A 15,303-nucleotide genomic window follows, 5' to 3' on the forward strand; every position below is an offset into this window, starting at 1 on the left:
GAGCGCCTGCGCTGGAGCCAGGAAGGTAAATATTACGTCACGGCTGCACAGAGGGCTGCAGCGAGACCCCCGTGGGACAGAGGACAGCCTGGGAAGCCTCATTAGGATCCGGAGGCTTCCCCCACCCGAGGTGAGTACCCCCCAGGGGATTTTTTGAGGTTACAGATCCTCTTTAAACTGTTTCCTTACTCCAAATACACCTCTGACACCGAAGCTGTCCTTGGGAGGTTTTGTGGCTCAATATCGAGTGCTTGGGGCCCCATGCAGGCCCGGATTTATATCACAGGAGCCTATAGGCACAGATGTACTGGCACTCTACACTTCACCCTCCACAAACCCCCCGCCAAGCCACACTGTGCTGGCTGTCCCAGCTGTCACTTCTCCCTTACTTCTCTTGCCCTTCATAGATGGCTACATTAGCATTAATTAGCCAGAAGTACCCTCAGAATTAAGCAGCTAGAGGCACCACTAACTGAAGGGAGATCTGATAAGTGGAATGCTGAGAGCTGGGTGAGTAACCTCTCATTTACACTTTGCTCGGGACTAATGCATAGGGAAAGAAAGAGGGAGGCGCTCTGGGAGGGGAGTGAGCCACCTTTCTGTCATCAGGCGCCTGTAGGCACGTGTCTACAGTGCCTTATCACAAAAGAGAGTGAGTAATAGGCCCCCAAAGAGGGTCAAGGCCATGGACCTGTTAACTCTTATAAATCCACAAAAAGCGTCCATCTAGGCTACCATAATAGATCACCAAAGATAAATAGTCAATAATGTTTATTAGGGACTTATCCCAGCAACCAATAAAATCATTTAAAACCATGCAGCGCACAGATCAGCCAACTTAATACCACGTAAATAATATATGTCACAATACATATAGTTATCTGCAGTACTGGCAAAAAACCATTGTATGGGCTATCAGGAATATAAATGCACCCTCCGAGATACGTCATATCTATAATGAAGCTGCCAAATGTAGAAGAAGAGTCTTAGGCCCGGTTCACATTAGCGTTCGCTGTCCGGATTCGCCTGATCATATCCGGACCGTATACTGTACAAACGGAACGTACGTTCCGCATAGCAATGCAAAGTCTATGCGGACGTTCATACGCGTACGTTCCGTACAGAACAGAGCCGGATCGGATCCGGACTCCAGACACTTTTCCAACATGCTCTATTTTTCGGGTCCGGATCATCCGGCCCACGCACCCAGAGCCTGACTGCACCATCCGTGCATAGAAACCAATGGGGAACGGAAAGCACAGAGCACACTGGCCTTAAAAAACTGACATTCTACCCCACTTCCTATGCATTTTCTAGCGGTCATTTTGCATGGGGACACATGGGCCCAGCATTTTTGGAGTGGAGCAGCAGTGAATAATTTCTGGAGCTGTTTGGCAGTATGTCTGACGTGGCGGTGAGGCCCTAAACAGCGGAGGACCTTATTCTACAGGTGCACCTTCTGCTGACCTCCCAGACCCCAACATTTTTATTTATTTTTGTATCTCTTTTACCAAACTGATCCGGATTGCAGCCGTATACACCTACCTGATGCAACGCGACCGGATCTGGATTGGAACCGTACGGTTCTGATCCGGTCCGGTCATCCGGTCCATTTGGCACAGAAACGCAAGTGTGAACAGGGCCTTACCCAGTCCTGCAAAATCTGTGGACCCGCTTGCCTCTCTGTGCACCCTTTGCTGGTGATGGAGGTTTATGACAGTATTTGCATATTTGTAATCTGTTTCCTGACTGCGTAGGTCTGTTAAAGTGGATCCGAGATGAAAAACTAACTATAACAAGTAACTTGTCTATATATCTTATCTAAAGTTTAGATAGTTTACACAGCAAATATAGCTGCAAACCGCTTTAATAGAAAATGATTATTTCTTCCTGTGATACAATGACCGCAGCCATGTTTGTAAACATTACACAGATGCAGGCTTATCTGTATCTTGATCACTTAGGCCCAGTGCACACCGAGCGGTTTTTGGAGCGATCCGCCGGCCGCATCCACCTGGAAAAATGCTTGGCTAATGTATTGCAATGGGATGGTGCACACCGGCGGTTTGAGGTTTTTGCCAAGCCGCAAACGCTCCTCCTGCTGCGCGTTTGCGGTTTTCGGAAGCGTTTCGTCAATGTAAAGTATAGGAAAAACGCAAACCGCTCTGAAGAACGCTACTTCAGAGCGGTTTGCCAGGCATTTTTGTTACAGAAGCTGTTCAGTAACAGCTTTTACTGTAACAATGTGTAATCTGCTACACAAAAATGCACCCAAAACCGCTAGGTATGTTTAGAAAACCTCTCTAAACCTACCTAGAATCGCTCTGAAATCAGCTCCCAAAACCGCTAGCGTATTGCGGATCTGCTAGCGGTTTTGGTGTGCACTGGGCCTAAGCCTGTGAAAAAAACCTAATCCCTCCCTCCTCCCCTCTACCTCTGAAATCAATGGCTAGTAACACCACCTCCTCCTCCTCCTGCCCAGACTGAGCTCCCATGAACCCTTGCTACTGCCTTGGCTCTCTGAAAACCTGTGGGCGTGATTCATTTAGTTTATAGGGAATTAGAGTATTAAAACAAAAACAAAAAAATATTTCGCTTGAGGAATGCCCTATAAACAATAGGAAAAGAACACTATTATGCAATGAGTAAAAGTTCACCTCTGATCCTCTTTAACCACTTGTCGACCAGGGGTGATTTGCCTGATCTGTGCTGCGTGGGCTCTCCAGCCCGCAGCACAGATCAGTATTATGCCAGGGCGATCAGACTTCCCCCTCCCCCCCTTTTTTTTTCCCCCACTAGGGGGATGTCCTGCTGGGGGGGGGTCTGATCGCCGCCGGCTTGCTGCACTTTGCCGGGGGGGGGGGGGCTCTTCAAAGCCCTCCTCCATCGTTTTCTGTGATCCCTCTCTCTCCCTCCCTACCTCTTCCTTCCTGGGCTGCGCAGGACGGATATCTGTCCTGCGCATTGAAGGATAGGCTTCAGCCTATCATATGCCGGCGATCCCCGGCCAATCAGAGATCGCCGATCTGCCCTATGATGTAAACAGCGGGGATTTCTTCCCCGCGTGTTTACATTTTGCCGGCGAGCCGCGATCGGCGGCTCTCCGGCTGTTCACGGAGACTCCCTCCGTGAACGGACATGGAAAGGTTTCCATGGAAACCCGCAGATGACCAGTTTACGCCAATCGGCGTTAGCTGGTCGTCAAGAGGTTAAGGTGCTAATACACCCATAATTTAATAAGACCTTCTTAGTGAACAGGCCTTCTTAAAACAGAAGGTATTTGCAAAAATTCAGCTTTAGGTGAGCAACTGTGGTTTCCCATGATGCATCACGCCCAAATATGAAAATAATCTTTATGCCCCTGGAAGCCAGGTTCACATCCAGAACTGCTGGTGTATAACTTACAGGTCACCATGAACTATCTGGGTATTCTAAGTACTGGCCAAAGCCCTATCCCATAGAGCCGTATGATTCCATGCCATGCATTGATGAGCACCAGAAGTCTGAAATAGGCTGTCTGTATGTTGGGTTGATGTGGCTCTTTAACATTTGTTAGCTACAGGCTCACTATACACCAGCAGTTCTGGATGTGCAGCCTGGCTCTTTATAAAGAGATTATTTACATATTCAGGAGTGATGCGTCATGAGAAATCACAGCTGCTGAGGGATATGGAGGTTGACATGTTAATTTCCTTTGAAATAATGCGCATTGTCTGGCTGTCCTGCTGATCCTCTGCCATAGACCCTGAACAAGCATGCAGATCAGATTATGCATCGGATCCACACTTTTCAAGATGAGATGAACACTTAAGCCACACCCCTAATCACGCCTCAACACACCCCTAGTCATGCATACGATAAAGATTTCATAAGAAAAATGTGTTTTTAGAATTCAAACCACATTGGTCCTTTCTGTACTGGTTCATTTTCACTCATAGTAATATTTGACAATAAGAAATACCGTATATCCATTTAAAGTATAGAAATAAAGTTGAGTGAAATGAACACATTTTTTCAGTAGAAAAATACATATATTTACACAATGTGTACATCAGTCATGAATGAGGGACAAATGAGGGAGAAAGAGGGACAGGGTTCCCAAAGAGACTGTCCCTCCAAAAGAGGGATAGTAGGGAGCTATGCAGATGTCTATGACCAAGCTTAGAAGATTGGCTGCATGCTTGTTTCAGGTGTGTGATTTAGACCCTACTGATTAAAAAGAACAGCAGGACTGCAAGGCTGGTATTGTTTAAAAGGAAATATGGCAACTTCCATATACCTCTCACAGTCTGGTTCCTTTTAAAGCTGAATTATTGCAAACACCTTCTGTTTTAAAGAAAGCGAAATTATACTTCTAATGAACATTTGAGGGTGGCAGAGCACTTTGTAATGGTTGTATTGATATTGAAGGGGCAGTGGCAGGCAGGTAATGGGTGACTGAGCAGCATTAAATCTCTTGCAGTGAATGCTTCTGTTATGAGCAGGAGTCTCGCAAGCTGCCAGATAGTTGCCCTGGAGTGAAATAGTTGAGTAAGGTCAAGGCCTCCGCTCTCCTGCAGCTTCTGTGGAGTATGAAGAATGCTGTTTATTCAGAAAATGCAGCTACTCTTCTACTGCTCTATAGTTTGCAGGGCTGAGGTGTGGCAGAGCAGAAATTCCCTCTGAATGAGGACAGGCTGGTCTTTTAGCTGCTGATAACTTTCACCGATAGAAGCCAGTCATGAGTCACAGCCAATGATGGCAAACCTGGTTCTTTTTGTAGGTCTTAAAATGACCATTTATCCCAAAGCTAATACATGAAGACTTGAGCCTCATACACATGCCAGAGAAATCTCCCATCATCCTGTGCGGTACAGGTCGACAGTCCAGCGGTTACAGCTGCCCCACATCGTTGTTTTAGTGAACCGCCACAGAGGATCGCTGAATAAGTAAAGAGTGCATTACTACTTATTCCCGCTCAGTAGGCTGCTGCTTGCTAGTCTCACACTGGCCCGGATTTACCTCACAGGAGCCTATAGGCACAGATCTCCTGGCACCTTAGATTTCACCCTCCATGAACCTATAAATGCCCACCGAACTGCACTACAAGTGTGCTGGCTGTCCCAGCTGTCACTTCTCCCTTACTTCCCTTGCCTATCATAGGTAGTTACCGGTTCCCCTTAATATTGATGGTACTTCTGGCTGCCTAATACTAAGAAGCTACAGGTGCCCCAAAGTATTAGGTAGCCAGAGGTACCCTCAGTATTGAAGGGGAACTTCAACCTAAACATACTGTCATCAAGTTACATTAGTTATGTTAATTAGAATAGATAGGTAATCTCTTACCCACCCTGTTTTAGAAGAACAGGCAAATGTTTGTGATTCATGGGGGCTGCCATCTTTTTGGTTAAAAGGAGGTGACAAGGAGCAGGAGACACAGTTCCAACTGTCCTGTGTCCTGATAACCCCTCCCAGCTGCACACGCTAGGCTTCAAATATCAAATTCAAAATGTAAAAAAAAAAAATTGCACCAAAACAGCAGAACGAGAACAACAAAATCAGAAATCCTATCATGCTTTGCACAGCATCAGGGGAAAAAGCCCGGGCAGTTTTCTTCTGTGCAGCTAAAAATGAGGCTTGTATAAGAGAAACAAAGTTCTGATGCTGTGAAACTGTTAAAGAAACACCAAGCCTTTTCATTGCTGCTGAGTCGATGTTTAGTCTGGAGGTTCACTTTAAAGGGAACTTGAAGCAATACCAGTTGCCTGCAGTCCTTCTGATCATTCTGGCACTAGTAGTGTCTGAATCACACCTAAAACAAGCATGGGGCCAGTCTTGTCAAATCTTTATCACAATGCAATTTAGCACAGCACTGTGCAAACGATGGCCCATGGGTCAGATCCGGCTCATGTGCACTGTAACGCCTGCGGATAGGCAGCTGGAACGTGCACACATATACATATATGCATGCACGCACACACATATACACACACGCACACGTGACTACCAGCGTTCTAGTGTGTGGGGCACATATGTGATGTCAAACATGCACCCCATGTGCTATAACTGCAGCAACCACGTGGGGGCGCAAATACAGACGTAGGTGGACGGCAGTAGGTAAAGTATAACTGCCCGTGGGGGGCACATAAAACCTTTTTCATGCTGAAATTGATCGGCCTGCAATGTATGGGCAGCTGACCTGTCTTTTGGTTGAGTCTGCCCATCGTCGATGTATGCCTACCCTAAGATTTTACAATTCAGTCCAGTAGGTGAAACTGCACATGGAGTGAAACAATATTTGTAACACTTCTAATTCTTCTAATGGGATATAAATTATTTGTTTGGTGCTGAACACAAGTGGAGAAATGAGACTTGTTCATTTCTCTGTGTGATATAAGCTTGTCTCCATAACAGAAGCATGTGCAGGAACAGGTGCACAGTGACCTCCTATACTGCAGGCTATCCCTGCAAGTCCTAACGTGACCACAAGCTTACTGGAAGAATTAACTGCTCTCAAAGCAACGCCCAAACCTACAATACCAGTTTTTCAGTCTCGTAGACCTAATCTTCATACTGCGCATCATGCTTTCATTCCCTATACTTATAGACATGCATGTAGCATAAAATAATATGAAACTCGGAGTAGTGTCAAGACAATTTGTTATTAAGGACTTCTCTCTCAAAATCAGAAAAACAAGTGATATCAGACAGAGGGAGCAGGGACTGTCAATGATTTCAGTTTAGAACAATCACAATCGTGAATAAGTAATGACTGAACAGTGAGCAAGTATCGCTGCTGGTATCGAGTGAATACTTGCACACAAATCATTGCGTGGACCTGTGGTGTCGATTCTGTTAATAAAACAAATGTGTGGTCATAGTGAAACCATACTGCCACAGTGTAGGATAGAGCCCAGTAATCTACGGGTAATGGTACAAGCTCAGTGTCCTGCTCAGAAATGTCTGGTCCCCACCGCACCTCACGTGTTTCGTGAACCCAGGTGATTCATCTGAGGTTCCCTCCCTATCGGTGTCTTTACTGTCCTGTAACTGGTGGTGGACAAAACCACTACAAATGATAATAGTTAAACCTAAAAAGACAAAATTAACTGTCCATAGACTGTGTTAGCGCAAAAGATGTAGGCCCTATAGACATGCTAGAAGGGAGAGGCCTGAAGGGCCCACGAGGGTGCCATTTTGGCCTAGATTCTAGCGTGTACAAATGTTCCATGATGATGCTTAGAGATCTAGCCAGTGGCTGCGCTACACTGGAGCTAGGGAAGGCACAGGCACCCCTGGTAATTACTGTACTGGAGGTCCTCACCTTTCACCAGGTTATAGTCTGCCCCATAAGTTCTGAAAACATAAGGTATTTGCAATTCAGCTTCATGTGAGCATGAAAGATCTCCCAAGATGCATCACTGCTAAATATGTAAATCTTCTGTGTCCTGGAATGCCTAAAATACATGCAGGTGTATATGGAGAAAGGGCACTGGGAAATTTGAGCTCTGGATCAAGGCGCAAGAATATCGGAAATGCTAACACTTTAGCAAACCCACCTCTTATTACCCCCCATACTTTCAACACTATCCGTCCCTTTAGCTACTCCTAAAACTAGCCCCCCTGCTACCCTATGCCTAGCACTACCTGTCCCTTCTTGCACATTCTCTGCTACCAGCTAGAAGTGCGGCTCCCAAATTACTCACTGGGCGCCGCTATAGCCATAATTTACATTGTGGCACCCAAATGACCTGCCTCACATGCAGCTGCTGGTGCTCTGTGTGCCATATGGCATACTAATTTTAGAGCCATACTCTGCCAACCTGCATGTAGCCGTTTTGGAGTACTTCTTCCTTACGAGTGCTTGGCATGGATGAATATGGCTCTGTGGTGGGACTTGTAGATCCCCATGAGGTAATTTTGTGATGTGCCTTTAATGCCGGGTGGTAGGATGCTTGTCCCGATCCATGTGGTTGAGATGCTCCATATTGCAATGCAGTAAAGAGAAATCCTGACCCGCTGCTTCTATTTCTGTAATTACAGAATGTCATTCACTTAACCATATTTCCACTGATGATCTCCTCCTTCTGCTTTCCCACACAGTCCGCCAGGTTCTCCAAGCAATCTTGGTTTCTTCCCAGCGACAGCCAGTGCGGCCAGCCTCCCTCCTCACGGCGCAGCCGCGGTGGTGCGCATGCAGGGGCTGGCCTACAACTCCGGCGTAAAAGAGATTTTGAACTTCTTCCAAGGTTATCAGGTAAGGGTATCATGAAAGATAAAAGGCAAGAGGCTAAACAAATGTGACATCGAACGCACTGAACTGACATTCATAAGAACTGTATGAAATGAGTGTTGTGATTTCCTCCCTGCCTGGACCTCCTGTGAAGGATCAGTGTCATTAAAAACAACCTCTGCCCACTTTGGCCAATGACCTCTTCCATGGCATTGTACATAGTTTATATATTTTTGTCACTTAACTGTCCCTCAGAGGTGCTCACAATCTAATCCATACCATAGTCTTGTGTAGTGTATGTATGTACCGTACATGTATCGCGGAGTGTGTCAGTGCTGGTCGTAATGGAAAAATCTACGCTTACGGATCATTACGTGTAATTTTACACTATTAAGCATTACGCAATTACGGTTACAGCGTAGGAAATTATCTACGGTTCATCACTGTAATTACGCGTTAACTTACGCAGTTACGCGTAAGGATACCATAATGTAGGCGCTTACACTACGATGTTACGCGTAGTGCCGTAATACCCATTAATGCTTATTTTTTGCCGCATACGGACGATGTGAACGCAATAGCAGTCAATGTGACAGTTATTGCGTACATATTATTCGTATGCGTCAAAACGTACGCTTATACTGAAGGGCAGGAGAAGATACTATTGGTTGCTTAGGATGTTGACTGATTGGCTACTCTTAGAAAAGGGGAGTTTTTACGTTAGTAATTACACGTAAAATTACGCGTAAGTATTCTTAAAATTACGCATACCTAGCAATTACGGTAGACAGCGTAATTACGATACCACTTAACTGCTTACGCGTAAATAATTACGCGTAAGGCCGTAAGTTAAATTTACATTGAATTACGGTGCGTAATTACGCTCATGCGTAATTTCGGCCCAGCACTGGGGTGTGTATATCGTAGCCAGTTAACTTATCTGTATGTTTTTGGGATGTGGGCGGAAACCGGAGAGCCCAAGCAGGTATGGGGAGTACATACAAACTCCGTGCAGATAGTGTCTTGGGAATGGTTCAAATTGGCGGACCCAGCGCTGCAAGGCGAGAGTGCTTACCACTACGCCACTGTGCTGCTCTTTAGGTACATGTAATAAAGGCGCACGGGAAAAGGGGTTCCGGTAATACCAATTGCAGAATATCAGTAATACTGACCTTATACTAACCACCTGTATTTTAATTCTCGTGGTTACCCTCCCCTATCTTTGCCGAACAGTAACTACCCTCCCACTCTGTGTACTGGTACAAACTTCTGCCAACCAAGTCATAGAGCTATTTATGAGTAATTGCCCCTGCTGATACTGCACAGCTATAACATAGCCATGAGTCCAGGGCCGAGGCAGAGGCGAGAGAGGCTCAAGCCTTGGGCGCAGTGTACGAGAGGGCACACAACTCACTCAGCAATCATTTTCCCTATTGTGTTTGAAGCAGAGCGAAATAAGATAAGATGCATGGCAATAACTGCAAGCCTGATAAGAGATTAAGGTGTGTGGGGGTTTGGGGCCCTTGGGCCCCTCTTAGTCTAATAGCAATCAGTGTGTGACAGCTGAGGTGGGAGGGATTGGGGGGGGCGCACTTTGGTGTCTCAGCCTTGGGTGCTGGAGGACCTTGTTCTGGCTCTGCATGAGTTAAACACCCACCTTAACCCCCCCTTCCCCAGGTGCCAGAACTAGCATTATAGTAATTATACCACCCAAACCAACTGCGGCAAGGCACCCTACTGTGTTGTTGCTGTTATCAAGGCCACCTTATAAAATCAGCCCCTTCGGCTGGAAATAAAAAAATTTTGAAGGGCTTTTTACACTCTGCTCTGACCCACATTTTTCCTCAATGCCGTGTTAGTGGAAAGGCCATTTCATTTTGTTCACCTGGAGGATGTAAATCCTCTACAGCCTTTCATGTGCTATAAAAATGTAAAACTCCACTGAGAGGATATACATGCATGTGTTTCATCTCACTCTGTAGCATGACTGTGCTCATACAGCAGCAGTGCCCTGGCATAGACTGTATTAGCTTTGTCTATCTGAGGCGGCAGCATCAGTAACTGTTAAGTTTTAAAGGACAACTATTACAAAAAATTTTAAAATGTAAAATACATATAAATGTTCATTTCTCATGGAGTAAGTTGCACTATAAATGTTTTTTAGCATGTTGCTGTCACTTACAGTAGGTCGGAAACAGCTGACCGATCTAACATGTTTTGGACTAGTCCCTTTCCATATGGGTGATTGGTAAGTGCTATTTACAAAAGCACTTACTTGAATGGTGGTTGCTTAGGCTAGGTTTCCATTGCTGCGAATCCGGGCCGATTTCCCCGCCCACGAATTCGGATGGATTTTAGCAGCCTATAGAAGTCTATGTAAGCCATCCAAATTCGTGGACGAGGAAAAATCTGAGGCCCTGCAGCATAATTTTGTGCGTGACTGTCCGAATTCTGCTGCGAGAGGCAGCAGCTGTGCCGGCATAACGTCTCGCAAGATGCATCCCGACGCATAAGTGGAAACGAGGCCTTAGTCCAACTGCCGACATAGTTAGCAAGCAAGTAGGAAGGTCGGCAGGCATCTTTGCATCGATCCTTTCCAGGGAGTGCTTTTATAAAGAATAAAGGTAGTACTGAGAATCTCCCATGAGGAGATGGCTTAGTCCAAATTTTTTCAGATATGTCAGCTTTTTTTTTTTCTACCTAGGGTAAGGGACTGCAACATAGGAAAATACACTATGCATGACTTATTTCCTGTCGCAGAAATGTACATTTTATGTTTATGTATACTCAAAGTAACCATTTTCACGCTAGTGTTCCTTTCAGTGACTTATCTCTTTGCAAAAAATGAGAAATTCTTTTTCACTGTACAGCAATACTAAAGTACATCTAAAGGTATTGGGGACAACCTAACGGACAAGTAACACTGGTGTACAGTATTCAATAACATACTTGTAAAACGCAGCAGCCTAATCTACCCATACAAGAGTGCTGATTTCTCTAAACAATACTTTTCATGTTCCTCTCCTTTTTAATGTCTTAGTACTCTCCTGAAGAGGGTCTCCTTCCTGTAACTGACCAGACCCGGGCTTTGATCACCCACCCTAAGGAGTGGGTGTGCATTTAGTCTTCCTAGGGACTGCATATGGAGGTATGTAAAATACTATTTACAGTATCTACACTTTACCATCAACACATTCTCCTAATGGCGTTAAAGGGCCTTAAAACTGTACTTTATATACAAGTAATTTTCATGAAGGAGTCCGCACACATACCGTAGAAGCAATAAACGTGAAGTATTTTTTCTCCCATCACATACATGTGCAGACACGGTCTGACCTGCTTAGGTCGACGCACGTTTCGGGGCCACGCAGGGGCCCCTTTGTCAAGACAGATAGCAGATAAGACTTTCCTAAGACCACAATAAAGGGGCATATATGAAATGGAATAGGCATTGGTTGTTTAGCTTGCTAAATAGTTAGTCTAAATAACTAATGCCAAAATAGGAACTTCTAATGGGTCCAAGGGGTAGTCGAGCGTGATATATTCAAGTTTAACAAATGTATACTTTCAGAAAATAATAAATGCTATGTAAACAAAACACAATCTCTAGTATTTTAGCTAATTAAAAGCAATAATAAATGCTTGGAAACTGGTTAGAAATGATTACCATGTACTACTATTAAATATATCGGTATCAAGAGCTACATGAGATAATCATTCATGCCAGGAAGTACTTGGCCACAGCAGGATTTCAAAAAAGGGGGGGTACATACCATGACGTGTTGGGAAACCCCAATATAATGTATTGAGAGGGTGGAAAGCTCGGAATCAGAATCTTTTTTCGCCAAGCACGACTGGGTCGTGCCCGGAATTGGGCTTGGCGCATGGATACAGGGCGTATACATAGACATATGAGGCTGAACTGGACTTCACTACTACAAGCGAGTATAGTCAAGCAAGTTTGTTCACCATTTTATTTTATTTTTTCAGCGTTTTTTTTCAGATTTACTTCGTACTTTCACCTGTTCTTGTGTGGTGGTTTTTTTTTGTTTGTTTTTTAAACCAAGTTAATGGAAATACTTTCTTTTAATTAAATGTGGAATGATAGTTTGCAAATCGGTGACAAAATTGAGATTTGAATGAAGTTAATGCAATTAAGCTGCAAAGTCTTATATGTGTGTTTTATGTCTTCTATGCAACAGACCCTCCTTGACCACGCCTGTAAGTAGTCACCTCACCAAGCATGCAGCATCTGGAGTCCTTCTCTATGAACTTGAATTCTTCACTGGATGGACCTTTAAATGTCTGTCTGCCTATGTAAGACTTCTAAGACTTGGACTTTAAAAAGAAGGTTGACACCTTCCAGAAGAACTTGGCAGAACGACAGACTGTCTAATGTGCAAAGCTACTGAACCCCGAGGAGAGATCAGCTGTTTAACACAACGTATTGTACCGCTTAAGGAAAATATTGATGGCTGACCAATGTACACACGACAACGTTGCTTTATTTCCGCATTAAGGAGATCTTCCCTTTCCAAAACTGACTTCTAGATAAGTAGGACAAACCGCTAAGTATAAGGAATTTATATGTAATAAGTTTTTATTTTGGAACTTCCTGATGGTCTTCAAAACTGCTGCTCTGAAAGTGTTAATACAGCGGGTAACACATTTTTATATACTTTACTAGATTTTTTTCTTTCTTTTTTAGTTCTTAAACCGTTTGTTCACCTTGTCATGCAAACAATCTGCCACAATTAAGAACCGTCTGGTCTGACACTGCGTTCTGAGATCTCATGCAATTTTTTGATGCATTTTTTTAAAAATACATTTAAATTCCTAAAACTTTCCAGATGTCCTATGTACCGGTAACCTTTTTAGTTTGTTATTAAAAGCTGTCAAAAAAATAAATATAAATAATAATAAAAAAATAATAATAAAAAGAAAACCCTTATGTGCTGGTAACATGAACCTGATTACCTGTGTGTGCAACTGGCACTCCCATGATGCACTCCTGTCTTGCTTTTTTTGTCAAACCTGGTTTGTTACATTACCTTTATATATAATATATGTATATATTTTTTTGAGGATAGCTTGTGAACATTATATATGACAGAACTGCTTTAAGTATGAATTAGCGCTTTATTAATTATTCACTTCAAGTGTTTTTTTTTTTTTTAATTGTCTTTATAAAGCACCGGTGGCAGTTCCACAAATGGAGCCTCCACCTATTATCAAGGCGCATTGTTGCCATGTTTGAATAAAGTGTCAAGTCATATGCTGAGTCTGTTTATTTTTTTACAAGATGCTTTTAAAGAGGAACTCCAGTGAAAATAATGTAATAAAGTGCTTCATTTTTACAATAATTATGTATAAATGATTTAGTCAGGGTTTGCTCATTGTAAAATCTTTCCTCTCCCAGATTCACATTCTGACATGTATTACATGGTGACATTGTTACTGTGGGCAGGTTATGTAGCTGCTCCTAGCTGTTTTGGCTGTTAAAGACAGCTGTAAGCAGCTATTTCCTGTCTGTGAACATTGTTACATTGTGGCAGTTTGTCAGGAGTACTGCGGTCCTCAGAGCTTCTTGTGGGAGGGGTTTCACCACAATATCAGTCATAAAGCGCCCCCTGATGGTCTGTTTGTGAAAAGCAATATATTTCTCATGTAAAAGGGGGTATCAGCTACTGATTGGAATAAAGTTAAATTCTTGGTTAGAGTTCCTCTTTAAGGCTAGGTTCACTGTAGGACGTTGCGTTGTAATGCGACATTAGTCGTAATGCAACATTACAATGCAACCAAAAAGTGGTAGCGCAAATTAACGCTGCATTGTCGTCGCATATAGTAGATACAGTGAAGCATACAGGCAATGAAATGTATGCTTTCCTGTACCTGGTAACGTGTGCATTTACAGGCAACACACTACAGCCATGCTTTGTCATAACGCTACACGTTACAATTCAACGCTAAAGTCGCATTGTGAATGTCACATAGACTTATCATTACAGTGCGGTAAGCTGCGCTATAAGATAATGTATTTATAATGCAGCTCTGAAACGTCACACTGTGAACCTAGCCTCAAGGAAATCAAAACCCTGCTTGTTGAGCACCTGAAGAGAAAATGAGAAAATAGTAACTGGGAGCGTGTGGTCTCTTTTAATGAAAATTTGGGGTGATGTTCGGGTTGTGGATTGATCCTTAAATGTAAATTTTGTATGCAGCTTAAACAAGTCCCACCAAGGTTTAGATGGTTTGGTGCATTTTCAAGCTGCATTTATTTGCATACAGAGTTTGGATAATCCTGCATCAGCTAAGAATTATTTGCATCTCATTGACCATCCCTGGTAGTGACTAGTGAGCAAAAAATTCTAACATGCAGATTTCCACTGACCCAGGAACAGAGAATTTGAGCCAATCAAAGCCAGTACTGGATTTGGCTGTCAGCTGGCTGATGGGCAATCATGTATAGGTTTTGGCTAAATTAAGTTTCCTCCCTGTGCAAGTGTAGTTTTGTGTGTTACAATATTGTGCTCCTTGTGGCTGTTTGTATAAGAGACGTAACCCGTCTAGGAATCCTAATGCTTGCCAAGTAAGTTATCTTTATAACAGAGCATTTGCTTCAGTCTAGAGTTAGAGGAATTTTAGGTTTATGGTCAAGCAAAAACTAGAAATCACCCAGCCCTCTTTAAAGTGAACCCGAGGTGAGCGTGATATGGAGGCTGCCATATTTATTTCCTTTTAAACAATACTAGTTGCCTGGCAGCCCTGCTGATCTATTTGGCTGCAGTAGTGAACTGAATTACACCAGAAACAAGCATGAAGCTAATCTTGTCAGTTCTGACAACATTGGCAGAAACCCCTGACCTGCTGTATGCTTGTTCAGGGTCTATGGTTGAAAGAATTAGAGGCCGAGGACCAGCACGGCAGCCAGGCAACTGGTATTGCTTAAAAGGAGATAAATATGGCAGCCTCAATATTATTCTCACCTCTGGTTCCCTTTAAGGTTTGTAGAGTAATGCTAAGTAGTAGCCTAAGTAAATGCTTTAAAAGGGATTGATGATGTGGCCTTCTTTACCCTTCCCCTTTCCCAT

At 43.6% G+C, this 15,303-nt stretch overlaps 1 protein-coding gene across 2 annotated transcripts in view; it reads left to right on the forward strand.

The window, feature by feature from the left end:
* Nucleotides 1–13,487, forward strand: part of ESRP1 (epithelial splicing regulatory protein 1) — a 125,511-nt gene extending 112,024 nt beyond the window's left edge. For both annotated transcript variants that reach the window (XM_068237668.1, XM_068237670.1), the window contains exons 14-16: nucleotides 8,083–8,236; nucleotides 11,253–11,360; nucleotides 12,415–13,487. In XM_068237668.1, coding sequence (XP_068093769.1) covers nucleotides 8,083–8,236; nucleotides 11,253–11,336 — 238 coding nt within the window. In that variant the 3' untranslated portion in view covers nucleotides 11,337–11,360; nucleotides 12,415–13,487. The remainder of the gene's footprint in view (nucleotides 1–8,082; nucleotides 8,237–11,252; nucleotides 11,361–12,414) is intronic.
* Nucleotides 13,488–15,303: the final 1,816 nt, after the last annotated feature.

Source organism: Hyperolius riggenbachi, chromosome 5, assembly GCF_040937935.1.
Source record: "Hyperolius riggenbachi isolate aHypRig1 chromosome 5, aHypRig1.pri, whole genome shotgun sequence".
In the NCBI taxonomy this organism is placed as follows: Eukaryota; Metazoa; Chordata; class Amphibia; order Anura; family Hyperoliidae; genus Hyperolius; species Hyperolius riggenbachi.